The following is a 17,516-nucleotide window of genomic DNA, read 5'->3' as shown; positions in this document are numbered from 1 at the left end:
CAAGCACTGGTCAGCTCGTACTGGGAGAGGTCAACTGGCGCTGTGAGAGCAGATTGACGTGTGTCATCAACCACTGGTCAGCTCGCATTGGGAGAGGTCAACTGGCACTGTGAGAGCTGGTTAGTGTGTCATCAAGCACTGGTCAGCTCGCATTGGGAGAGGTCAACTGGCGCTGTGAGATGAGGTTAGTGTGTCATCAACAACTGGTCAGCTCGCATTGGGAGAGGTCAACTGGCACTGTGAGAGATGGTTAGTGTGTCATCAAGCACTGGTCAGCTCGCATTGGGAGAGGTCAACTGGCACTGTGAGAGATGGTTAGTGTGTGTCATCAAGCACTGGTCAGCTCGCATTGGGAGAGGTCAACTGGCACTGTGGCAAGTGCGTGAATCGATCCTCGTGACATTAATCACTGGATTGTCTGGTCCAGGCTTGATTATGACCGCCGTCATATAGCTGGAATATTGCTGAGTGCGGCGTTAAACAACAAGCGAACCAACTAACCAACCCAAATTCCAAATAATTCAGGACACGTGGAAGTGTTGTGAAAATTCTGTCTCACTCCCAAATTCCAAATAAACCAGGACTCGTAGAAGTGCCAGGTAAATTCTGTCTCACTCCCAAATACCAAATAAACCAGGAAACTTGGAAGTGCCAGATAAATTCTGTCTCACTCCCAAATTCCAAATAAACCAGGACTCGTGGAAGTGCCAGGTAAATTCTGTCTCACTCCCAAATACCAGGCCCTCGAAAATTCGGGGTAGAATAGGTCTTCAGCAACCCATACTTGCCGTAAAAGGCGACTACGCTTGTCGTAAGAGGCGATTAACGGGATCGGGTGGTCGGGCTCGCAAACTTGGTTGATGCATGGCATTATCCCAAGTACGTGGATTGATGCTCATGATGTCAATCACTGGATTAAAGACCGCCGTCATATAGCTGGAATATTGCCGAGTGCGGCGTTAAACAACAAACCAGCCAACAAACCAACCCAAATACCAAATACATCAGGACACGAGGAAGTACCAGGTAAATTCTGTCTCACTCACAAATACCAAATAAATAAATCAGTATACCTAAAGTCCAAATAAATCAGGGGACACATAATTGTCAAGTAAATTCTGTCACACGGAAAAAGAAATCAGGACACGTTTTAACGACGTCAGGTTCGAACCCACACGACCCTAACCATCCGACCCATTACAGCTTAAGTATTGATATTTCAATCTCAATTTGTAAGAAAGAAGAACCAAGCGAGTTACCTCCCTTAGGTCTACTTCTCAGAAGTGTCAAATCGAGAGTGAAACAAGGGTTTTGCTCATCAAGTTACCGTGTTAGCTGTGGCCTCGTCACCTGACAATTATTATCATCATACAATCACGGTGCAGTAACTACCTGGTGACAATGGCTACTCCTAAACATCCCAAGAATGAAATAAGGTAACAATCAGTATATTTGAAACTGGAAATTGTAAATCGGGAAACTCGAATCAATATCTGCGTAGAATGTTATGTGTGTGCTTGCTTTTGCTTCAATTCCCGCATGTTTTTCAAGACTGACATAACATAAACCACTGAGCGTCACTGGCATGGAAATGATATAACCCGACAGGCCGACACCCCTCTGTTAAAGGGGCACTGATCTAACGCAATTCCCCGGACTGGTTATTTGTTATTGTTTTTTTCCCCGTGAGTACCCGGATGATACGCAACGCAACTGAGCGTGACCACAGACTGGGCTACCGTCTGCAAGGACAGCTAAATAAACTTGGAGGCTGGAGGCAATATTTGTTTTACTCATTTTTGCATAAACACTGATTGGTTAACTGATTGGTTAACTGTAAAGATTTCGACAAAGGGCGCATGTTAATTAATTTCTTCAGCCTAAACAAACAGACAAAAAGAACGACGGAGCTCATCGGATGTCGTCATTTCGAAATACCCCAGATGGTTATAGTTTAATACTAAAAAAAGTACCCATGCAGTGATAGCATTTTCGGATTTCCGATTGCGTCGATAATACGATTACTACTCCACTGTTGTCATCCACGTTTTCTCGCATAACCCTACACTTGTGTATTTGTCGTCATTCACTTGATGCTCAGTTAATGAATTTATTACAGGTACAATTAGTGGTAGCACCACTTAGATTACCAGACAAAGGTCCCCATTTAGCATTTATTGTGTCTGGGGTAATTATTCAATCTAAATCCAGGTTTAAAGTGAGATGAAATGTGTGTTATGTTATATGCACGTGGCAGCCCAGCAACAGATGAATGATCAGTTGATTTACTTTTTTTTGTAAATCAACGGATCGTTCCTAGTCATCAAAGGATTAACAGAAAATACGTTGATTGATAAATCACTGTTATCTTGCACAGTGGATATATCAAAAGTGAGTGTTTACATGTCTAGGTTTACTAAAACAAAGGGAAAACACTCACATCATGGCGTGAAGTGCCGATGTAAAAACAACTTACTTTGTTCAAAGGGTTAACCGATAATACGTTGATTGATTGATTATTGTTATCAATCACTCAATGGATTTTTTAGGAACCGTGGACATTATGAAAATAGTTGTCACGTGGGCTTTCTCAGCCGACCTTTGAGACTTGACACCTATGTGAAACACCTGAAACAATCCAAGTGATCAGTTTAGAAACGAACACGGGTTATAATATCCCGAAACGATATATATCTTTTAAAATATTTGATTGTTACTGAGACACGTGACATCGAATAAGTTTCTTTGTACAGCTGCAGACGAGTGGGATGTTGTTCCTTTGTGTGGATATTCACGGATACATTCCTCGAACACGGAAGCTGCTTAAAATTTATACACATAAATTTGGTAGGTTGTAATTATGGTATTTGCATTTTGTTTTCCTTCATTTGAACCGATTCGTTCTTGTTTCTCTACGTCTTGGTTGGGAAATTCTTCAATGCGCGATAGACGTTGTTGTCACAGGTCTTTTCCTTTGTAAGCGTGTATATCTTACCGTCAATTTGTAAAATGTGATTCTCTCAGGCAATTTATAAAATGTGTAAATATTTCAGTCATTTTGACTAAAATATCTGTCCATGTTGATTAAGACGATCAAAAGGGCCTACAAACATTACAGATTATTATGTAGGATTAGAAGCCAAACAACATAGAAATGTACTTTTCAACGTAACATTTTCAGTCTCTTGGTGATGACATTAAACCTCAAAATGTTGGAATTCGTTATCATAATAATACAGATGGAAATGTTTTTCAGTCTCTTTGTAAAATAACTGAATATTTAGACGTTTAATAAATTTGTTACACATTTTGACAGTAAAAAAATATACACACTATAAAAAAAGCAATGCTCAGGTGAAATATTTACTTTGTGTTGCAAGTCGAAATAGTGTAAACAAAAATCGCAAAATTACCACGCAAGTGACTTATCAAAACTTCGTCACCATTACAGATGCTACTCACAAAGATACCTACATTTCCTTATTATCTCGAAAACTGTATTTCATTTTGTTGATCAATGTGACCATACGCCCTTATTACTACCCATAAAAGTGACTAATGCGCTTACGAATGGCGCAGCAGAGGTCGCGAACTAGTCTAGATTTCTGCTATACATCTGGGTACTCACTGGGAAAAAACAATTACAAAGGCAACAACCAGTCCCGGGGAATTGCGTTAGATCAGTGCCCCTTTAACTTACCGGTACCGCAGACATTTGCAACTTACCATCCTGGTAACCACGTAAACAATATAACATATTATCCGGGGCTAGAGTTACTTCCCTTACGACCAGCGACAATCAAATGAAATGACGTTTCTTTGCATTACAAAGCAAATGATAATTTCATAATACAAGTATTTCATATAATGGATTTTTATTTTTATATGACGATTTCTTTAAATACACAATGTAAGTAGTACATTAATCATATTTACATTATCATAAGTGTGTTTAGTCACAGATCATACAGATCATAATTCATGTTTACACGGCATAACATAATATAAAAAAATAAATGTAGTCATGATCAATACTCAAATCTAAAGCAGAAGACAAATATAATCCGCTCCAGTGTAACCATGGTTACATCTACATCTACATCTTAAATCTACTCTACTGTATAAACACCGCCTCCTACCTGTATAAATACTTGTCAGCCATACTCTGTACTAGTTTGATGACAGTGTTAGAACCTACACCGAAACGTCGTTCCTGATTGCAATAAAAAAGTTGTTCATCCATATACCTTCTCCTTACTTTGCACTGTAGTGAGTGAGTTTGATTTTACACCGCTTTTAGCAATATTCCAGCAATATCACGGCCGGGGACACCAGAAATGGGCTTCACACATTGTACCCATGTCGGGAATCGAACCCGGATCTTCGGCGTGATGAGCCAATGCTTTAACCACTAGGCTACCCGACCGCCCCACTTTGTACTGTAGGAAATACGAGATGATTGGGATTGATGACATGCATCAACCAAGTCAGCGAGCCTGACAACCGGATCCTGTTAGTCGCCTTTTACGACAAGCATAGTCACCTTTTACGACAAGCATAGGTTGTTGAAGACCTATTCTACCCCTGAATCTTCACGGGTCTCCCCCGATTGGGCTGTAATCAGAGTATATACGCATAACCAAAACATTATTGCTTTCAGCAGTGTTCAATAAAAAAAACCATATGTTACTAAATGAGATGTTAGTATCTGTTTTGGGGCGGTCGGGTAACCCATTTCTGGTGTCCCCCGCCGTGATATTGCTGGAATACTGCTAAAAGTGGCGTAAAACCAAACTCACTCACTAGTATCTGTTTTAAAGTCCAATGCTTTATTTTTATATTCATCCTACTTCTGTCCTACATATCAATGCTCATGTTGTCTATCACTGGATTGTCTGGTCCAGACTCGATTATTCACAAACAGCTGTCATATTACTGAGAGGGGCATTAAACAACAAACAACGGGAACTACTTCAAACATGACAGAAAACTCTTATTAATGTACAGTGTGTGAAGCCCATTTCTGGTGTCCCCCAGCCGTGATATTGCTGGAACATTGCTAAAAGCGGCGTAAAACCATACTCACTCACTCTTATTAATGTAGGCGATACAGCAACCCTGTTGCCTGTTTTCCTGTTGAAACAATATTGCACCTCTTTATTTTGACATATCCTTTTGAAAGAAATGTATATTTGGTAAGCAATTCAACTCAGCTTATCTTCTATTAACAATTTAATAAAGAAAACGGACAAGACGAGGGTGGTTTTCGGTTTTATAGAATTTCTACAATGAATGTTTCGCACATATTCAGTTAACTGTGGTACCATGAAGATCCGGGATAGAATAGGTCTCCACTCTCCAGCAACCCATGCTTGCTGTAAAAGGCGACTATGCTTGTCGTAAGAGGCGACTGACGGGATTGGGTGGTCAGGCTCGCTGAATATTGCTGAGTGTGGCGTTAAACAACAAACAAACAAACAAACAAAACAAACGGTTTACAGTGGCAATGCTGTCTATTCCTTCCTTGGACGGACAGTCATAGGAGATAGTACACACGTTATGTGTATTCATCACAATAACATTATGAAGGAATTTTAAACATAAATCAATAATTTAGTATGACCATTTTAATATTTAAGCATGCTGAGTGCGGCGTTAAACAACAAAACAACCTTTTATGCGTGCCATCGTACCCTGAAGGCGGGAATCGTTTCTTGAAATGTCAATTGCTTGTTTACCTGGTCAAGTCTCAATTATGTACAAGCAGTCATGTCACACTCAACACTCAAATATACTCGCCTTTACAATAATACGTAATAGACAGTGGCGGTATATACATCGCCACGATTTCGCGGTTGAATCGACGCGGACAGACGAGGAATACCTCCTATGGCAACAGACCAGCAAACATTTCACTTAAGCGCGAAGTGGCAACATTCAGACACCAATAGTCGTTTTATGCGTTCATGTGTAATCAATAGTGCATCCTATAAATAAACGAGTTGTTGACTGGAAACGCGAGAACCTGACATGCGAGTTAACGCCCATTACTGTTTGTCTATTGTTGAAATCGAAACTGAAAACACTAGCGGGTGTGCTTTCCGATCAAGATCTCGTTTCTTGTCCGTGTGATAGCCAATTCTACTGCAAGCTGAAAATGGCCACTCCTGTATCCCCAAAGAGAAGGTGAGTACCTGAGACGGGGAACGGGAAACAGGGACCCAGAGCCCATACTCCAGTGTATAGGTCCGCGTGACTTTGATAAATGTCATCGATCCCAACTGCGTGGATCGATGATCATTATGTAAATCACTGGATTGTCAGGTCAAGACTTGATTATTTAAGGACCGCCGTCATAAAGCTGGACTATTGCTGAGTGCGGCGTTAAACAACAAACCAACCAACCAACGTCCGCGTGACCTTACTGACTGACATTTCAACCAAAATGAAGTTGTCTGAATACCAACAAACTGGTAGTTGTGTGTTGTATGAATGAAGTCACGGATAAGTTACCTTTTTCCCTCATATGTTTTTTTTACCATATGTGACTACTGGGCTTTCCGATCAAGATCTCGTTTCTTGTCCGTGTGATAGCCAATTCTACTGCAAGCTGAAAATGGCCACTCGTGTATCCCCAAAGAGAAGGTGAGTACCTGAGACGGGGAACGGGGAACAGGGACCCAGAGCCCATACTCCAGTGTATACGTCCGCGTGAGACCCGTGGATATCTGGGATAGAATAGGTCTTTAGCAACCAAAAAGGCGACTATGCTTGTCGTAAGAGGCAACTAACGGGATCGTGTGGTCAGTCTCGCTGACTTGGTTGATAAATGTCATCGATCCCAATTGCGTTGATCGATGATTTGAGACCGATAATAGGATAACATTTGTCTGAAAGCCTACAAAAATCTAGAGTTGTGGTGTAATTATTTCGGAAAAATTCAGATTTAGTCGCATTTCTGGAGTTAAAATCAGAAATTTCGCGACCGCCCCATATTTGGCAAACAAAATGTTAACATATCTCCTTTTTATACAACTCGGTAACCAATGACTTTCATTGCGAACTAGTGGCCGTTCTTAGCATTGTACACATGTTGGAATCGAGCGCTGATGCCATATTATAACAGCATTTCTATATCAATCTTCTCCTTACTTTGCACTGTAGTGAGTGAGTTTGATTTTACGCGACTTTTAGCAATATTCCAGCAATATCACGGCCGGGGTACACCAGAAACGGGCTTCACACATTGTACCCATGTCGGGAATCGAACCCGGGTCTTCGGCGTGACAAGCGAATGCTTTAACCACTGGGCTACCCGACCGCCCCACTTTGCACTGTAGGAAACACGAGATGACATCATATATAATATCCCTTACCATAGTGGTTCTGTGATGCGCTGTGTTTTAGTAGATTACTCGGACTTACCTTCCTTAAGACCTCTGAAGATCCGGGATGAGAAGGTCTTCAGTAACCCATGCTTGCTGTAAATGGCGACTAAGTTTGTAGTAAGAGGCGACAGACGGGATCGGGTGGTCAGGCTCGCTGACATGGTTGATGCATGTCATCATACCCTAATTGCGTGGATCGGTGCGTATAATGTCAATCACTGGATTGTCTGGTCCAGACTCGATTATTTACAGACCGCCGTCACATAGCTGGAACATTGCCGATCGCGGAGTTAAATGATAAAACGAACAAACAAACAAACAAAAACCTTCCTTAACTTATAATTTGTCCAACATGGTAGCCATTACACGAACTTTGAAAGATAAATAGGGAATTCAGCACACACTCTCGTTAGATACCATTTTTACGAAACGAGTTGACTTTCTATGGTATCTGACCGAGCGAAATGTAATGACGTAACTTACGTTGTTATGACAATGTCAAGATATGAAACACAAGTGTAATGACGGGGAAAGTATTGTAACGATCTTGTTTTGTCTGATGTAAAGTGACCCATTGACTTGATCTTCTATGCTGGCAGGTCATCTGTGTTTGACGAACCCTCTGACAAGACTGATGTCGCTCTGGTTGTAGAAGGGAGACGTCTTCACGTCATCAAAGGGGCACTTTCAGCAGCATCGGATGTTTTTCACAGGATGTTTAATGGAGATTTTAAAGAAAAGCAGGAAAGTGAAGTCCCTCTACCGGGAAAAACATATGATGACATTGTGGACTTGCTTCTCTGTATTTACCCATCAGAACTCGGGCCTGTCACCAAGGTAACGGTGGACAGACTGCTGGAACTGGCTGACGAGTACCAGATGGATGGCTTGAAGCGGAAGTGTGAGGAGTTTCTGTTAACACTCTGTCGTGACGAATCTACTTTACAAGGAGAGGTTCTTCACGCTTTATATCTGGCAGATAAGCACAGCATGCCTAAACTCCTGAATGCTGCAATACAAATTGCGAAATCGTTCAGATTGAGAAACCCAGATGGTTATGCGTTTGACATTTATCTTGAGGAGGAACAGGACTTTGTGAATCTTGGGAATGAAACCAAGTTTAAGCTGATGGCTGAAATGATTGACTGCTTTCAATCAGTGTTGTCGGTCTAACAAGTTCAGTTCCTTAAGTGCATTTTGATTCTTAGCAGAAATGATCGATTTTGTTATATTTGTTTTAGGGGTGGGTTTTGGATGTTTCAAGTGTATCACAATATGTCACAGTGCACAAGGACGTATTGTGATACGTATCACAATGTTTTGTATGATTCAAAATTGTGAATTCGGAAGCAATTTGCAACATCAATCAGGAATAGAAGTTTATAAATGGAACAAAACAAGATGCTGGGACATTCAATAATTACGCAAGGATGAACGCTCCGGGATAATGATGACTTGGTGCTACATCATGCCATAGAAGAACTCCAGAATGTGAACTTGCATTTTGGAATTACGGAAACATAATGCAGATACATGTATTTGGCAAGTTAATACCATTAAACACATGATAAAAATCGCTATTTGAAATCATCTGATATTGTGATACGCATCATGCAAAGAATGAACCTCAATTTACCGATATACCGGTAAAACTGCCCACTCTTATCTTTTTTTGCTGATTCTGAATAAAACTTAAAGTCTGTAGTTGCAGAACTGTGAAATTTCATTAAATTTTTAAAAATCTGATTTTTTTACTCCGATGAGTGAGTGAGTGAGTGAGTGAGTTTGGTTTTACGCCGCTTTTAGCAATATTCCAGCAATATCACGGCGGGGGACACCAGAAATGGGCTTAACACATTGTACCAATGTCGGGAATCGAACCCGGGTCTTCGGCGTGACGAGCGAACGCTTTAACCACTAAGCTATCCGACCGCCCTTACTCCGATGATGATGAACATGATGATGATGATGATGATGATGACGATGACGATGTACAGGGATGTAAATTACATCATTTATTATATGTACATTATTGACAAGCGACAGGAGATGGAATTTGATCATCTTTTCGCGAACACCTGGTATCATCACAATTTGATAGTGATTCATAAACACATTCATGCTCATTTTGTAGTTAATAAATGATCTTTTAATATTGGTAGAATAAATTGGATAACTAAGATTGTCAGTGGCTGTACCTCGAAGGGGGTTGAAGTAGTGTAAAAGGATTGTCCCCCGGAGATGGTACGTAAGTCCACGTCATTCACAGTATATTTATTACTACCACGTTTTTAATCGCAGAATATATGTTCTTTTAATTCGGCTAAATTGACAATAATCGCCAACCAATGAAGGGATGGTGTAAATCCTGCTGGGGTCCATGCAGGTAGCAAAAGTACTGTAAGTCCCCATGGACCCTAGCGTGGTGATCAACCTTCAGTTGTTGGCGATTTATTTTATCAAGGTGGTTAAAACGACATGTACAATAAGTTGTCAACTGTCACTGAGGAAGGAGCGCGTGCACATTCCTTATTTCTAATAGACCTATGGCGGAAGTTATCCGGTATTCTAGCAGTGAAATTTTTTGCCTTTATTCACTACTGGAAATAATATTACAACCTGAAAGGACGTTCTGTTCATTCTGAAGTGAGCCCTGAACAGGGGGTCCCTGTATCGAGGCACGGTAGCCTCTACATAGTCCTCTATGCGTACTGTGCCAAGTGGGGCTTGGATCCCTCTTCTGTCTTGTGATAAAACACCGAGAGCAGTGTGGGCATAATCTAAATAAGTGGCATCCATAGCCTCCGCCGGCCTTGATAATTCCTCTAACGCCAAACGAGTAGAGCAGTCCCGACACCCGGCGACGCCATTTTGAATGCTGTGCCGCGAGAGCGAGTTCGCGCCTTCCGTTCAGGAAGGCCTTATAGTGTCTCGCTGTTCGCTCGCGCGAGCGCCCGCCCTCCTGAACACGTCTCGGGTGGAGAGCTCCGCGAACGGGTATCGCTGTGAGGAGCTTGCAGTGAGTCAGCATTCGTTAAAAACGAAAATACAAACAGGACAGACCTGGGGCACAGCCATTTCCTGGTGTACGTTCTTCGTTTAACAAGCAACAGTCGACAATGGCCCTCGTAATTATCTCCGCTGCAATAAAAAGGTACATCATTCTGTTGTTAGGATAAAGTTTAACTGACATTTTTCTGACAATTTCAGATCCACTTATTATTTCGGGAGGATCATGAAGATACCCAATATCATGGCGGGGGACACCAGAAATGGGCTGCACACATTGTACCCATGTCGGGAATCGAACCCGGGTCTTTGGTGTGATGAGCCAATGCTTTAACCACTAGGCTACCCGACTGCCCCACTTTGCACAGTAGGAAATACGAGATGACATCAAATATAATATCCCTTACCTTAGTGGTTCTGTGATGCGCTGTGTTTCAGTAGATTACTCGGACTTACCTTCCTTAAGTCCCGTGAATATCCGGGGTAGAATAGGTCTTCAACAACCCATGCGTGCTGTAAATAGCAACTATGTTTGTCATTGGAGGCGACTAACGGGATCGGGTGGTCAGGCTTGCTGACTTGGTTGATGCATGTCATCATACCCCATTTGCCTCGGCCCGCCTCAGTGGTCTAGTGGTAGAGTGAGTAAGCGAGTTAAAATTTTACATCGCATCGGCAATATTGCAGCCATTTTGCGATGAAAACAAGTTTATTATGATTAAATACCCGTCGATCTAGTGGAAGAGCATCCGCCCAGGGTGCGGAAGGTCCGGGGTTCGATCCCCGACTGCGTCATACCAAAAGACGTTAAAAGATGGTACTTGTTGTTACCCTGTCTGGCGCTCGACATTAAGGGGCTAAAACAAGGACTGGTCGGCTCGAAGTCAGTATACTGTGTCTGAGTGGGGTATTCATGTACTGCGGCATGGTATCTCAGTGAGCTAGCGCTATAAATCGGCATCAGTCCGAACTAGTACAGGTAGTCACACAAACAGACACACGTACATGCACGTCGCTATATAAGTGCAATAATCTTGGAACGACGTTAAACCCAATTTCACCTCACCTCACCTCACCTCACCATTTGCGTCGATCGATGCTCATGATGTCAATCACTTGATTCTGGTCCAGGGGCCCGTTCCACAAAGTGATCTTAGCGTTACGACTGTCATAAGCTTATGTTAAAGTATGGAACTTACAATCAACTTAGAGCTGAGATCGCTTTGTGGAACGGGGCCCAGACTCGATCATTTACAGACCGCCGTCATATAGCTGGAACATTGCTGAGTGGGGCGTTATACAACAAACAAACAAAAACCTTCCTTAACTTATAATTTTTCCAAAATGGTAGCCATTACACTAACTTTGAAAGATAAATAGTGAACTCAGCACACATTCTCGTTAGATACCATTTTTACGAAACGAGTGGACTTTCTATGGTTTCTGACCGAGCGAAATGTATTGATGTAACTTACGTTGTTATGATAATGTCAAGAAATGAAACACAAGTGTAAAGACGAGTATGTATTGTAACGATCTTGTTTTGTCTGATGTTACGTGACCCATGGATTTGATCTTCTATGCTGGCAGGTCATCTGTGTTTGACGAACCCTCTGACAAGACTGATGTCGCTCTGGTTGTAGAAGGGAGACGTCTTCACGTCAACAAAGGGGCACTTTCAGTAGCATCGGATGTTTTTCACAGGATGTTTAATGGAGATTTTAAAGAAAAGCAGGAAAGTGAAGTCCCTCTACCGGGAAAAACATATGATGACATTGTGGACTTGCTTCTCTGTATTTACCCATCAGAACTCCGGCCTGTCACCAAGGCAACGGTGGACAGACTGCTGGAACTGGCTGACGAGTACCAGATTGATGTCTTGAAGCGGAAGTGTGAGGGGTTTCTGTTAACACGCTGTGTTGACAAATATATTTCACAAAGAGAGGTTCTTCACGCTTTATATCTTGCAGATAAGCACAGCTTGCCTGATCTCCTGCATGGTGCAATACAAATTGTGAAATACTACCAATTTAGATGTCCAGCGTATAACCCGAAGAATACCATGTATCTGGAGAACAAACAGGACTTTGTGAATCTTAGGAATGAAACCAAGATCAAGCTGATGGCTGAAATGATTTACCACTTTCAAAAGTGATATGCACGGCATTGACTCCACCTGAACACCATAACAATACTTGCCCCCTCTCTACGTGTTTTAAACTAATGTTAAACTTCATTGTTAAAAAACAAAAATCACCTGAACACCATAACAATACTTGCCCTCTCTCTACGTGTTTTAAACTAATTTTTTAACTTCATTGTTAAAAAACAAAAATCACCTGAACACCATAACAATACTTGCCCCCTCTCTACGTGTTTTAAACTAATGTTAAACTTCATTGTTAAAAAACAAAAATCACCTGAACACCATAACAATACTTGCCCCCTCTCTACGTGTTTTAAACTAATGTTTAACTTCATTGTTAAAAAACAAAAATCACCTGAACACCATAACAATACTTGCCCCCTCTCTACGTGTTTTAAACTAATGTTTAACTTCATTGTTAAAAAACAAAAATCACCTGAACACCATAACAATACGGAGACATGTAGTTTTTGTTCAAATAGTATAGAATCTGTTTCCCATGCACTGGCAGACTGTAGCAAAGTGAAACCCATATGGCAAAAACTGGAAGAGTGGCTATCAGATGAGATTCAAGTTAAGCTCACATTAACAAGAAAAAACATTCTGCTTGGATTTCATCAGCAACACAACGATCCTATAAATGTAATTATCTTACTTTGTAAATTCGTAATTTTTAAATATAGATATAAAAAAAAAGGTACCGAACTTCCAGTTTTTAAAAAAAGAGATTTACAAATATTACATGCTTACAAAATACACAGCTCTCATAAGTAATAGTATCGATAAATTCTACAAATTTTGGTCATCTTGTCATCTTTTGTTTCCCACACAATAATTCTGTTCTCAACTTTTGTTTACTGCCTATGTATTACATTGTATAACCCATGTGTAAAAATGCAACAGAAATAAAAAGTTATAATAAAAAAAATAACAATACTTGCCCCCTCTCTACGTGTTTTCAACTTATGTTTAACTTCATTATTGAGTAGGTGTGAGGGTACCATTGCACTCACAGCTGAAAGGATTCTCGTTGTAGAACATCTGTGATCTATAAATATATTCGTTGTAGCTCTGGCATGTTCAAATAAGTCAAATAAATCAAACAATATTTGATTCCTTAGCACAAATGTTCGATTTTGTTATATTTGTTTTAGGGAAGGGTATTGGATGTTTCATGTGTATCACAATATTTTACAATGCAGAAGGACGTATTGCGATACGTATCACAATGTTTTGTATGATTCAAAATTGTGAATTCAGAAGCAATTTGAAACATCAATCAGGAATAGAAGTTTATAAATGGAACAAAACAAGATGCTGGGACATTCAATAATTACGCAAGGATGCACGCTCCGGGATAGTGATGACTTGGTGCTACATCATGCCACAGAAGAACTCCAGAATGTGAACTTGCATTTTGGAATTACGGAAACATAATGCAGATACATGTATTTGGCAACTTAATAACATTAAACAGATGATAAAAATCGCTATTTGTAATCATCTGATATTGTGATACGCATCATGCAAAGAATGAACCTCAATTTACCGATATACCGGTAAAACCGGCCACTCTTATCTGTTTTGCTGATTCTGAATAAAATTTAAAGTCTGTAGTTGCAGAACTGTGAAATTTCATAATTTTTTTAAAAATCTGATTTTTTTACTCCGATGATGATGAACATGATGATGATGATGATGATGATGATGACGATGTTCGGGGATGTAAATTACATCATTTATTATATGTACATTATTGACAAGCGAGGGGTGATAGAATTTGATCATCTTTTCGCGAACACCTGGTATCATCACAATTTGATAGTGATTCATAAACACATTCATGCTCATTATGTAGTTAATAAATGATCTTTTAATATTGGTAGAATAAATTGGATAACTAAGATTGTCAGTGGCTGTACCTCGAAGGGGGTTGAAGTAGTGTAAAAGGATTGTCCCCCGGAGATGGTACGTAAGTCCACGTCATTCACAGTATATTTATTACTACCACGTTTTTAATCGCAGAATATATGTTCTTTTAATTCGGCTAAATTGACAATAATCGCCAACCACTGAAGGGATGGTGTAAATCCTGCTGGGGTCCATGCAGGTAGCAAAAGTACTGTAAGTCCCCATGGATCCTAGCGTGGTGATCTACCTTCAGTTGTTGGCGATCTATAGCCTGTTTTTATATTGTGTTGCAAAATGATAGTATATTTTTACATGCTCTCTAACTAGTTTTATGTAAATCTGTGATATTCTAGTTATTATACTGCCCTTCGTCGGCAGAATTTTATACAGTTTAAAATATATTGTAAATGTCAAATTTTGTTTCGTCACGATATGGCTGAAATATTGCCGATATGACGTTAAACTTTAATTCACTCACTCACCATTATACAGTCGGAACGTACAATCGACTGTTTCTGGCAGTAATTTCTCATGAATATGGAAAGAATTTTGACGCTTTTATTATGATAGGTGCAGGTGAGGTGAGGTGAAATTGGGGTTAGCTTTGCGTCCAAGATTATTGCACTTATATAGCGACGTGCATGTACGTGTGTGTGTTTGTGTGGCTGCTTGTACTAGTCTGGACTGATGCCGATTTACAGTGCTAGCAGACTGAGATACCTTTTTCGCAGTTTAACATGAATACCCCACTCAGACACAGTATACTGACTCTGAGCCGACCAGTCCTTGTTTAAGCCCCTTTATGCCGAGCGCCAGACAGGGTAACAACAAGTACCATCCTTTAACGTCTTTTGGTATGGCGGGGATCGAACCCCGGACCTTCCGCTCACCGGGCGGACGCTCTACCACCAGACCACGGAGGCGGTCGACGATAGACAGACGAACGCAAAGTGTGGGGGGATAAATGGTAATTATAGTAATGGGAGAAACGACGTGAAGCATTCACTGGCCAAAAAGCTCGTAGCACTTTCGGGGCGGTCGGGTAGCCTAATGGTTAAAGCGTTAGCTCGTCACGCCGAAAACCCGGGGTACGATTCCCGACATGGGTACAATGTGTGAAGCCAATTTCTGGTGTCCCCCGCCGTGATATTGCTGGAATATTGGTAAAAGCGGCGTGAAACCATACTCACTCACTCGTAGTACTTTTGGAAAAGGTGTTTTAATCAGTTTCTCGAAATGGTCCAAGGATGGTGCCAGTTTGATTTCTAGCGGGAGTTTCTTCCAGAATTATAACTGGCCAAAGAGTTCGGTTTCCTCCTGGGAACAGTTAGTTGATGTCTGCTTATTTTGTTTATTTGTTTGTTGTTTAACGCCGCACTCAGCAAAATTCCAGCTATATGACGGCAGTCTGTAAATAATCGAGTCTGGCCCAGACAATCCAGTGATTAATATCATGAGCATCAATCAACGCAATTGGGATTGATGACATGCATCAACCAAGTCAGCGAGCCTGACCACCCGATCCCGTTAGTCGCCTTTTACGACAAGCATAGTCACCTTTTACGGCAAGCATGGGTTGTTGAAGACCTATTCTACCCCGGAATCTTCACGGGTCTCCCCCAATTGGGCTGTAATCAGAGTATATACGCATAACCAACACATTATTGCTTTCAGCAGTGTTCAATAAGAAAAACCATATGTTACTAAATGAGATGTTAGTATCTGTTTTGGGGCGGTCGGGTGGCCTAGTGGTTAAAGCGTTCGCTCGTCACGCCGAAGATCCGGGTTCGAATCCCGACATGGTTACAATGTGTGAAGCCCATTTCTGGTGTTCCCCGGCGAGATATTGCTGGAATACTGCTAAAAGCGGCGTAAAACCAAACTCACTCACTCACTCACTCACTCACTAGTATCTGTTTTAAAGTCCAATGCTTTAAATTTATATTCAGCCTACTTCTGTCCTACATATCAATGCTCATGTTGTCTATCACTGGATTGTCTGGTCCAGACTCGATTATTCACAAACAGCCGTCATATTGCCGAGAGGGGCATTAAACAACAAACATGACAGAAAACCCTGTTGCCTGTTTTCCTGTTGAAACAATATTGCACCTCTTTATTTTGACATATCCTTTTGAAAGAAATGTATATTTGGTAAGCAATTCAACTCAACTTATCTTTTATTAACAATTTAATCAAGAAAACGGACAAGACGAGGGTGGTTTTCGGTTTTATAGAATTTCTACAATGAATGTTTCGCACATATTCAGTTAACTGTGGTACCATGAAGATCCGGGATAGAATAGGTCTCCACTCTCCAGCAACCCATGCTTGCCGTAAAAGGCGACTATGCTTGTCGTAAGAGGCGACTGACGGGATCGGGTGGTCAGGCTCGCTGAATATTGCAGAGTGCGGCGTTAAACAACAAACAAACAAACAAAACAAACGGTTTACAGTCGCAATGCTGTCTATTCCTTCCATGGACGGACAGTCATAACAGATAGTACACACGTTATGTGTATTCATAACAATAACATTATGAAGGAATTTTAAACATAAATCAATAATTTAGTATGACCATTTTAATATTTAAGCCCCGTGGGGTTTTTGAAACAACCTCTGCTAGGTGTGAGAGGCGTTTTGGATGGTCACACGATTCCGGGGTAAAATAGGTCTTCAGCAACCCAAGCTTGCCGTAAAATCAACCAACCAAAAGCTTTTATGCGTGCCATCATACCCTGAAGGCGTGAATGGTTTCATGCAATGCCAATGTCAATTGCTGGTTAACCTGGTCAAGTCTCAATCAGTCGTCATGTTGGTTACGCTGGTTTTAGTACAACAACACACAGGTATACTCGCTTTTACAATCCTACATAATAGACAGTGGGGTTATATATACTGAACCAAATTAAAAACTTCACTATCCTAAACTTTTAACATTTTGACCAGTTATCACTGTGGGCCCTTATTGTGTATTTAAACAGTAATGGCCACGTATTGTCTTCAGATAACACTCGTTTTAAGTGCAGGTGATCAAAATCATGTGCACAGCACTATAGTGG

General features: G+C 40.9%; 2 protein-coding genes across 3 annotated transcripts; both read left to right on the top strand.

Annotated features, from left to right (window-relative positions):
- The first annotated feature begins 1,316 nt into the window (after window positions 1-1,316).
- Window positions 1,317-9,042, top strand: LOC139460472 (BTB and MATH domain-containing protein 36-like). 2 transcript variants are annotated; one of them, XM_071241953.1, is made up of 2 exons: window positions 1,317-1,436; window positions 7,988-9,042. In XM_071241953.1, exons 1-2 carry the CDS (start codon window positions 1,402-1,404, stop codon window positions 8,559-8,561), a joined length of 609 nt encoding a protein of 202 aa, XP_071098054.1. In that variant the 5' UTR covers window positions 1,317-1,401; the 3' UTR covers window positions 8,562-9,042. The 2 variants fall into 2 exon arrangements, with proteins under 2 accessions (XP_071098054.1, XP_071098055.1); XM_071241954.1 differs by lacking the exon at window positions 1,317-1,436 and adding an exon at window positions 6,573-6,645.
- A 1,437-nt stretch (window positions 9,043-10,479) lies between these two features.
- On the top strand, window positions 10,480-12,552 carry LOC139461380 (BTB and MATH domain-containing protein 36-like). Its single transcript, XM_071242985.1, has 2 exons — window positions 10,480-10,542; window positions 11,988-12,552. The coding sequence occupies exons 1-2, from the start codon at window positions 10,508-10,510 to the stop codon at window positions 12,550-12,552; spliced, it is 600 nt and encodes a 199-aa protein (XP_071099086.1). The 5' UTR covers window positions 10,480-10,507.
- The last annotated feature ends 4,964 nt before the right edge of the window (window positions 12,553-17,516 follow it).

The sequence above is a fragment of the Haliotis cracherodii genome, unplaced genomic scaffold (assembly GCF_022045235.1).
Source record: "Haliotis cracherodii isolate W230 unplaced genomic scaffold, xgHalCrac1.p SCAF_14, whole genome shotgun sequence".
Classification (NCBI taxonomy): Eukaryota; Metazoa; Mollusca; class Gastropoda; order Lepetellida; family Haliotidae; genus Haliotis; species Haliotis cracherodii.
This window is presented reverse-complemented; position numbering and strand designations above follow the sequence as displayed.